This window comes from Macadamia integrifolia, chromosome 12 (assembly GCF_013358625.1).
Source record: "Macadamia integrifolia cultivar HAES 741 chromosome 12, SCU_Mint_v3, whole genome shotgun sequence".
Classification (NCBI taxonomy): domain Eukaryota; kingdom Viridiplantae; phylum Streptophyta; class Magnoliopsida; order Proteales; family Proteaceae; genus Macadamia; species Macadamia integrifolia.
The window spans coordinates 2,428,571-2,438,553 of NC_056568.1; the positions used below are offsets into that span (position 1 = coordinate 2,428,571).

Below are 9,983 nucleotides of genomic sequence, written 5' to 3' on the forward strand. Positions count from 1 at the left end.
CAATACCATTATGGATAAGTAAACTCCCACTAAACAAGCATATCAAAAGATTCCATCACACCCATGTTAGAAACATAAGTCTTAAAATTTTTCACTGGAAGAGCTTTGGTCAAAGGATCAGCAACCATCTCTTCAGTAATAATATGCTCAACAACGATTTCCCCAGTGTTGATCTTCTCACGACCCAGAAGATATTTAATCTCAATGTGTTTAAAGCTGCTAGATCTCTTGTTATTCTTTGCAAAGAAAACAACATAAATATTGTTATACCACAAATGCAAAGGCTTAGAGATGGAATCTACAACCTTCAGTTCAGATTTGAAATTCCTTAGCCACACTGCCTGCTTGGAAGCCTCATAAAGTGTCACAAACTCAGCTTGCATAGTGGATGAAGCTAAAATATTTGTTTGGCACTCTTCCAAGAAATGGCTCCTCCACCCAATACAAAAATATATCCAGAGGTAGACTTTCTATCATCAGTACACCCACTGAAGTCCTAGTTAGAATACCCCACAACTTCAAATTTCTCTAATTTACTGAACATTAACTTGAAGTCCTTTGTCCGTTGTAGATAACGCATGACCTTCTTAGCTGTAGTCCAATGAGCCAGACCAGCATCAGATTGAAACCTGCCAAGTACACTAATTACAAAGGCAATGTCAGGGCGAGTACAAACTTGTGCTTACATCAAACTTTCAATGGTAGAGGCATAAGGTTTATCATTCATTGAGCTCCTCTCAATATCATTCTTTGGACATTGTTGCTTGTTCAACTTGTCTCCTTTATTGATGGGTGTTTCACCACCAGAACATTTAGACATGTTAAACCTCTTTAACACTCTATCAAGATATGCCCGTTGTGATAGCCTAAGTAATCCCTACGGTCTATCACGGCTAATCTCGATTCCAGGCACATAACTAGCATCACCCATATCCTTCATTTTAAAGTTTTCTGAAAGAAAACCCTTGGTCTCCATCAACATAAAGCTCATTATCGACCTATATTCTACCTTGCGTAGTCATTTGAATACGAAGACAGGACAATACCAAACAAACTTTTTTTGTGGGGAGAGGGGCAATATATCTTTTCTAAGCAAGGGGAGAAGAAAAATCACTTCACTAGAGAAAGGTTGTGAATATAATTATACACACTTTGCTCTCTCCTTCATAGTTATAGCCAGCTAGATACAAAGAGATAAAATTTCTTGAATTTAAAGAGACAAAGTCTTTTAATATATGGAGGAAAGGCTCTTCAATATGAAGAGATCAAGTCTTTTTTAAAGAGGAGAGAACTCTCTTTATATTCATGCAACTATTAATGAAAAATTTAATCTCCATTTTTTTAGTGAGAGAGGATTTGTTAGGATACTAGAGTGCAATTTCCCATTAATTGGGGGGGGGGGGGAATCTGAATCCTCCAAGAGAGTCTAATGGTGAGAGAGTGTGAGGTCCAAGGATGGGATGTGAGAGGGCATGCATAGGAATCTAGGTAGGCCTTGTAGCAATATTTTTCCCTCAATTTATTTTTTAAAAAAATAGGAGATTCAGTTCCTCATAAATAATTATATGAATATGAAGAGAGTTTTCTCTTATTCTTAAATTATTCCTTCCTAAAGAATTATATTAAAAGGAATTCTTTCATTTCCTTTATTCATAGTTGTCTCTTCATAAAGAGTTACATAAATAAGAAGAGATTTCATTAATTTCCTCAATTGTTTCTTCATAAACAATTTATAAAAAAACATTTTCTTTTGCTTTCTTTTTTCTTTTTGATAAAAGCCAAGAGGTGGAATCCCATTTGGTAATCCACTTATTTGTTTTAATGTGTGTTTACATTTATTTCTCAAATAAAGATATTTAAATACAAAGACACTTAAAAGTAGATATAGTACTTAAGCCCCAAAGAATTAGATTATTTATAATTTAGTCCTTTTACTTTGTAATATCACATATAGATCTATAGGAATGGAAATAATTATTGTCACCATCTTGGTCAATCAAAACATCTTGTACAAAGAATCTGAACCATAGATTGGGAATAAAATTTGTTTCAAAACACCTAGAAAATAATCACTAATACACAAAATGTTTAAATCTTATAAAAAACAATTTACAAAGAATACTATAGGTTCGAAACTTGGAAATAGCCTCTCCTACGAAGTTGGGGGTTTGACCATGTACATTTTCCCCTCCCAAACCCTACAGTAACGGGAGCCTTGTACACAGGAATTTTTTTTTTTTTTTAAACCACCGGAATCAAAAATTCTTCCGAGCATAAACAAATATTCTCTTTCTTGATATTCATCATGTACAGGAAGTAGATTCTTTGTTAAGCGTCTATTTGTTCATACGTTAATGACATTAATCCAGTGCTTTGATATATAGCCCATGAATAAATTCAGTTCTAATTCAGTTTAAATGGTTGAAATTAAATTCGATTCGGTTCGGTTTTGGATTTACCTAAAGAACCATCGATTAGAACCGAAATCGAACCAAAGGGCTATTTAAATCCAAACTAATGGAATATTAATGAGTATTGAACACATCTATAATTAACTTCCAACACCATTAGATTTATAAACCAATCTGTACATCAATGTACCCATTAAGTGCAGGGCTAACATTATTGGGTTAGTTTTTGGCTTCTAGGTAAGCTGTATTAGCTTTCTCGAGGTAAAAGAATGGTTACCCTAAGAAAAATATCCATCATATTTTGAACTCCTAGGATTATTGCAGGTGGGTTCTCATCCTCAAGAAGAGTAAGAGTGTGTCTGGAAGAAAATATTGTTGCAGGTGGGATCTTCATTCTCAAGAAGAATAGAGGAGGCTCTTCATGGTTTAAACTTGTTGTATGACAGATTTAGCTACAAATACTAACATTAATCATACTCGGATCCTGATTGTTCAATGCCCGTCTTGGAGGACCTGGTCTGGATTCCAAAAAACGTAAAAAAGTCTTAATGTACATAGTAGTGTAAGTTTGACCCTGTGAACCCAAGCTCGGATAGGGCCTGGGCTGGGCTTACTGATATCGATAATGATCGATTGTATCGGTCTGTATCAATCTGATAATACTTTTTCATGCATCAAGGAAGTAAAATGTGAAAGGACGAAGGTAACTAAACTAAAGTTTCATTCAATAGATACATTTCTAAGCATACTTTGTCTATTACATGCATCTACCTACTGAGAAACAAACATTTACCTTAACCCCACAAAAACCTACAGAGAAGCCTACAAACAACTACTTTATCCCCACAAAAACCCTACAAAGACACCTACAACATCATCCCAACAAAAAACCTACAGAGAAATCTACACCTACATTATACCAACACAAAACACAGACAACTAGATCCCTTAGGGGTCCACATCTTTTCCACCTCTTTACTCACAGCTTGTGGAATATATGAGCTAGGATAGTTGTATTACTCTCTCTTCTTTTCCTTGTTCATCTCCTTGTTCACAGTCCTAGCTAGGATAGTTGTATTACTCTCTCTTCTTCTCCTTATTCATCTCCTAGTTCACAGTCCTTACAGAGACCCTTATGGGTAAGCCTTTTTTAGGTACTAGGAAGGGGCCGTATTGTACTCCATCATCCTTCCTGACTAACTCCCACCTGTATGCAACAATTTCAATCAGAATTAATTAATAAAATCTTTAATTAACTACAAATTAAAACTAAAATTTCAATTTTAATTAGACACAGTACAATATTGAGGGATTGCAGGAAGATAAGCATGAAATCTATAGAATACGCCGTGGAGAAATATGCAGGGGAAAGACTTTAAGAGTAGGGACAATATTCGCCATTAGGAGAAGAAATCGAAGATAGAGAATACAAATCCTTAGATTTATTTGAATTTAAGGGAAGCAGTTTAAGGCTAATAAGCATTGCTCCATAGGTGAGGAGAAAATTCTCCTTTGCAAATATTAGATGAGGTCATGTTTTATTAAGGTTATTTTTTTTTTTCTTAAGCATAATAATTGTTGAAAGATCAATCTAGAACCTTAAGGTATTAGGTAGAGAGAGTTCCTCAAAACCTACTCAACAAGAGTATGACCTTTTATTTATTTATTTATACCATTGCAAATGGCATGAATCAGCTTTTGAAATGTAAAATCAAAGAAAGAAAGAAGAAAAAAAAAAAAGCAGCATTTGAAATGGATGTCTTACTTTCCTTTGTAATCATATTGGATTTTAGCTCTAATGTAAAATACATGAATTAACTACCATACCATGAAACCCAACCCTATGCCAAAAGAATAAGGGCTTTAGGGGAAAGAGAAGGACACCACACCAACACCACCGCCAAAACTTGTAAATTTCAAGAAGATCATTGTGGCATGTTATGAATGTAGATGATTTATTTTTTATTTTTTTTTCAAAATCAATAAAATAATGTTTATACATAATAATATATGGATATAGAAATTATTTATAAGGTAATATAATATAAGAGACATTAATCATAGACAAGGGAAACGATTAATTTTGTTTCTTAAAAAAAAATTAGAGATATAATATGTATTTTTTTGTTATAAAATATATTTTTTTAAAAGTTTGTTCGAGAAAACAAAAGTAATTTAGAAGTAAAACACCAAATGACCTCAGCCCATTATAACTTATTTTGGTTGCGACCAGCTTAATTACCCACCCTCACTCTGCTGCTTTGCTCCTCCAGCCCCACCACCTCCACCATCACCACCACCACCACCACCACTAGCAGTGGTTAACTTATTTTTTCATTAAATAAGCGATAAAAATATTAAATAATATCTGCTGGACTCTTTTCCCTAACGTAACGGAATAGCTACAAAATCCTACATAGGAAAGTGACGCGTGGTCATAAGAAAAGTCAACTTTTAACTTCCCTTTCCTAACTGGAGAATCTCACGCATATCGACCCTTTATCTACGTCATCTTCTCAAGATGTGAAGATTCTCCTTGACTGGCTCCACATCGAACACCTCTTTCATCATGGGTGATGGGTTCCCACCCCACACCTCCTCTTATAATCTCCAGCTTGCATGCTTGCCACCCGTTCAGTGCTCTCTACCCCTGTGTACTATGGTGGCCCTTCTCTCCTCTCCTAACGATGCGTATCAGTATATTTGAAGTGAAAAAATAAAGGAAGATTAGAGTAGAAACAGAAAGGGAGATGATGAAGTGAAGGAAGAAAAGACCTGTAAGTGGTGGTGAGGTGGTGGAGGAAGACGAGTATCTCAAGCTTGGCCAACTCACTGCCTGGACATGAGTGGACTCCATTACCGAAAGGCAGAAAAGTGTTGGGTATTGGTGAAACCTGCAACAACAACATCACCATATGTTATATCATTACCACAAGTTAATTTCTTTCTTGATCTAAATTACAAACAAACCCTGCTGGTAACCACCCTAACCCATCTTGGAGAGGGATCTGATTCATTAATTCACGTGCTTTCATGCACAAACTTGACTTTTCTTCCTTGCTCCTATACCTACCAAGAGATTTCAAAGGGACCACACCCCATGGACGGTGTGAGATGGGGGGGTGGGGGTGGTTTACCCCGCAGGAGAGTGGGATCTGATTCAGCAAGTCATGTGTTTTCATGCACATAGTACTGGACTTTTCTTCTTTGCTTCTATACCCGCCAAGAGATTCCATGATTTATTGACCAAGAGAGTGAGTGAGAGAGAGAGAGAGAGAGATAATTTATAGGGTTACCTCGAATCTTGAAGGGTCAAATTTTTCAGGGTGAGGGAAGTATTCAGGAGAGTGATGAATACTACGGAAGAGGGGAAGAACCTTCCAGCCTTTAGGGATTATGTACCCTTCAAACTCCACATCTTCAACTGCTTCTCTGAAAGTGAAGGCCAGAATGCTGGCTGTTCTCAGTGTTTCTTGTATCACCTGCAATAATATCATCAATATTTCTTCGTTCACCAAAAAAAAAATTGAAAATTCCTTAATTCGATACTATATATAATATAGTCAGCAACCCGGTTGGTCAACGGCATCTTCCTCGTATCAGCCCATGTAAGCCCACGCTTTTGTTTAATTAATCTTCTCTGAATTCCCTCCTGTTCCTCCTGCAACAATCCCATTTCACTTTTATGAGAAGAAAATTAAGAAGATTCTCTTCTCAAATGAAATAAAAAGGGGACCTCAAGGAAACAAAATGAATCTTTTTTCTTAAGGAATTATTTAGAACAAGTGGTGAGGAGTAAGGACTGAGGAGCATCTATCAACAAATGGTTGGGGATCCAAGGGACAAATGTAATTACATGAAGATCCACTTGTACAAGATGTCATTTGGATTCCAATCTGACAGTACCCATGTCAGTAATCCTTAAATGGGGAAAAAAAAAAAAAAATGAGATCAAAAGGAAGAAGAAAGTGAATTACTTACAGTAACAGATTCAAGGACATCTTCATTATCATGCAAGTATTTTAGTATCCAGGTGAGGACACTAGCAGTGGTATCTTGAGCAGCAAATATGACTCCAATGAGATTATCAGCAATTTGAGAGTCACTGAGATGGTTAAGGCTGTGGTCATTAGATCTCAATAGGACTCCTAACAACCCCTCTCCTTGGTCATCGCTTCCCCTTCTGTTCTCGATTATCTTTCTCAAGGTCACATTAAGAAGTGTCCTTGCCTGAGTCAAATTTAACAATAATTTACCACAAAAACTAAATTGTAAACTTGAATCTCTGATATCTGCAACTTATTTAAGGGCAATATGGGACTGAAACCCCTTAATTACCTTCATTGCTTTCCGGAAGGGAGTCCAAGGGAGGTTCAAAGGCATGGAATTGTAGCCTTTCTGCAAGCAGTAATACAATTCTTTGATCCTCTGCTTGTTTATGTCCCAATCCCCACCAAAAGCTGACAGCATTGCCACGTCGAAAGTAAACTACAAAAAAAAGATGGAGGATAACTATATATAATCATTCTTTTCAAGGCAAATGATAGAATTCCAGAGAAAAAGAGAGAGAGAGAGAGAGAGATACCCTCTTCATGTGTTCAAGTGTGTTAATGGTGGACTTATCCCAGCTAGGAAGAAAGTTGAATATAATTTGCTCAATTTCAGAGACAGATCCACTGATTGCAGAAGGATTTAAGGTGGATTGAACCAACTTCCTCAGCATAGAATGGTATGAACCTTGCTGGAAGAAAATGGCCTCAGGTCCTATCATCATCTCTTTACTTGGTGGGAATGTGGGTTTGAACAAATGAGCTTGACTGACAAGCACAGTCTTTGCAGCTTCAGCACTGGAAATCATGACACAAGGACATCCTAGTATATGTGTCTTGAATATATTTCCATACCATCTCTGCCTAGAGGAGAAGAAGGTGATGGAGCTCTGGGTGTAGAGCCTCAGAGTCTCACCGAGGTAAGGCCAACCCACAGAACCCGGTGGGAGGAGCCTACCACGGTGGTGGCAGTATTGACGTTGACGCCATTGAAAGAATAAGAAGAAGGACAACAGAAGAGAAAGGAGGAAGAGGAAAGGATAGAGAAGAGTGGCTGAAAGTGTCTGCATGGGGATGGTCGTGTAGCTAAAACTTAGAATGGAGTAGGTTGGGAATTCGGATAACGAGGTGTGGAAGGTAGGAGAAGGGGAGTTATTATAGGAAGGCATCATTAGTAGGTTGAGAGGGCAGTAAAGAAGCACAAAGAAGGATGGGTGAGGGGAAAGTAAAGATCGAGTTGGGTTTAAATAAGAGGAAAAAAGGAAGGCAAACGTAAAGGTTGAGGAAGTTTTTGCAGTGGGAGGAGAGGATAGGAGTGAGACAAGCGTCCTGCTACTCTCTTGGGATGAACACCATCTCTTTCCTCTCAAAGTAGGAAAACATAGAGGTGACCTTGACGTTAGAGAGAGAAAGAGAGAAGACTCTCTCTCTCTTCTCCTCAAGCACCTAACGAGTCTCTCTCATTCTCTCTCTGGCATTACGGTCTTCTCTCGCAATTCAGGCTACCTCGCTCATCTTAGTGAGTCTATCTCTCTCTAACATCACAGGTCTTTCTGTCTTCCTCTTTCATCTCAGGCTACCCAGTCTGACCGTGCTGCAACGTACGGTTAGCGCTCAACACCTGTCTCATTTGATTCCCCAAATGTCTCTATGTGTTGTATTTTAAATGGTAATAGATAAGACAGGTGTTGAGCACAATTCGAACGTGGATTTGAATCTCTTCCTCCTTTTGTGTGAGTGTGAGTTGGATAACTAACTGCACAACCCTAGCATGGCCCTGCAAGTGTCCAACGGAAGCCCCACCTCCCACGTAATCTCATTCACACCTCCTTTGCTACTCTTCTTCACACATTTCCTACTCCTTAGCTTGTATACACATAGACGTACAAAATTGAAATGCTACCTAACAGATTCTATCGGTCTCAAAGCCCAATCACATGTTAGTAAAAGGGATTCTTATTTGATGGGTTCCCTATTCCTTCGCCGTTTGACCTGTTCAGATAAGAATCTGAGTGTCCTCTAAGATTAACCAAACCCTAAAACGATTATGGATGAGATTCATATCCAAACTCTCCTCATTTCATCCCTATCTCTTTGACTTAATGAGGGAATTGGGAATATATGTTTCTACCAACAAAAAATGAGGGAATATATGTAATCAGATTATGTAATAATCTACAGCACTTGGAACATTCTTATTACATTAAAATTAAAATTAATTATAGCCCATTTGTTACTATTTTTTTTTTTTACTTGAAAACCAATTGATTTCTTTTAAAAGAATGATGGAGTCCATGTTTGCTAGAAACCTTAGAAACCATAGGTGCATTGACAGATTGGGCACAAGAAAATCCTGTAAGAGACTATTTTACCTTGATCCATGGACGAGGGAACATAAATTTATTTATGTATTTACTTTATTTATTTATTTATTTATTTATTATTATTATTATTTTTTTTTTATGAATGAAAAAAGTTAAAAGGGTAATTTTATTTGTGTAAGCCACAGCCATGCACCCAAGGAGTGAAGCATCTGTATCCACGAATGGTCAGGGAGTAGGCGTCCCTTACTCTCACTTTAATTGCTCATCACTAATCTCTTTCCCTCTCACATATATAGTCCTTCCCCTCTCTTGAATTGGTTTGAAGACCCTTAGTCCACCCCATAAAATTGTAAATTATGAGTTTACAATGAGAAATTTGGTCATGCTTATCTGTCCTTAAATATTTGTATTTGACTCTAAGAGATATATTAAGAATTACATCATTCATGTACTCTTTACATAATAAAATGTTGCTTAACTAATAATTTGTATGGGAATTCCTTAAAAATAAGTTTTGACTTTTCATTTGAATGTAAAATAACAACTACCCAAAGTAAAACAATTACTACTGGTATTAAATGAATTTAAAATAAAAATATCTATTTTTGAGTATTTTACTTGTTTCGTCTTCCAAAAGTGTTGAACCTAAGATTTTTCCTCATATTATTTTTTATAAAGCAAAATATATGGAAGTTTCATTAAAAATCGTGGGAGAACTTTAGCCCACATTGAATATGAAAGAAATAAAGTGAGTTTTATATATTGGAATAATGGGAGTTTCATGAAAGAATGAACCGAGAACATTTGGGTTGGGTCATGGCAAGGCGAGGTAAGGCCCATGTGTTTTTTCCTTTTGTTTTGTTGATTCCATCTGAAAGTTTTTTGTTGAGTCTGAGCACAATTACGTAGGACTTGATGGGGCCGAAGTAAGGTAATGCATTACTGCTTACGGAGACCAATGGTTGTTTTATATTAGAGATCATCACATTTATCTTGATTGCATCATTGGGTGCGTCTACGGTCTTCAGGACAAAGTCAAGTAATGTGACTGAACCGACATTCGTTGTTGACAAGAGTACCATTTGGAGCACTGTGAAATGCATTATTGAAAATCTTATATCAAGGCATTATTCTAATTATTTGACTACCATAACAGCTAAATACAGTGAGTATCAGGCATAACACAAGAGAGGTTTGTG

At 36.8% G+C, this 9,983-nt stretch overlaps 1 protein-coding gene across 2 annotated transcripts; it reads right to left on the reverse strand.

Moving 5' to 3' along the window:
- Window positions 1-3,115: 3,115 nt before the first annotated feature.
- Window positions 3,116-7,973, reverse strand: LOC122058404 (abscisic acid 8'-hydroxylase 2-like). Of its 2 annotated transcripts, XM_042621077.1 has the most exons (7): window positions 6,997-7,970; window positions 6,750-6,899; window positions 6,393-6,641; window positions 5,983-6,072; window positions 5,708-5,893; window positions 5,187-5,305; window positions 3,116-3,618 (listed from the first exon to the last, which is right to left on the reverse strand). In XM_042621077.1, the coding sequence occupies exons 1-7, from the start codon at window positions 7,630-7,632 to the stop codon at window positions 3,519-3,521; spliced, it is 1,530 nt and encodes a 509-aa protein (XP_042477011.1). In that variant the 5' UTR covers window positions 7,633-7,970; the 3' UTR covers window positions 3,116-3,518. The 2 variants fall into 2 exon arrangements, 1 of the variants encoding a protein (XP_042477011.1); XR_006133758.1 differs by lacking the exons at window positions 3,116-3,618; window positions 5,187-5,305 and adding an exon at window positions 5,331-5,517 and having other exon boundaries at window positions 5,610-5,893; window positions 6,997-7,973.
- Between the last annotated feature and the right edge of the window lie 2,010 nt (window positions 7,974-9,983).

Excerpts from the sequence above, each read along its gene's own strand:
- LOC122058404 (XM_042621077.1), bottom strand. The coding sequence starts at position 7,632 with ATGATGCCTTCCTATAATAACTCCCCTTCTCCTACCTTCCACACCTCG. Across the intron at positions 5,894-5,982 it reads AGATGCCGTTGACCAACCGG|GTGATACAAGAAACACTGAG; the intron begins GTTGCTGACTAT and ends ATATTATTGCAG. Across the intron at positions 3,619-5,186 it reads CACCTCACCACCACTTACAG|GTGGGAGTTAGTCAGGAAGG; the intron begins GTCTTTTCTTCC and ends TGTTGCATACAG.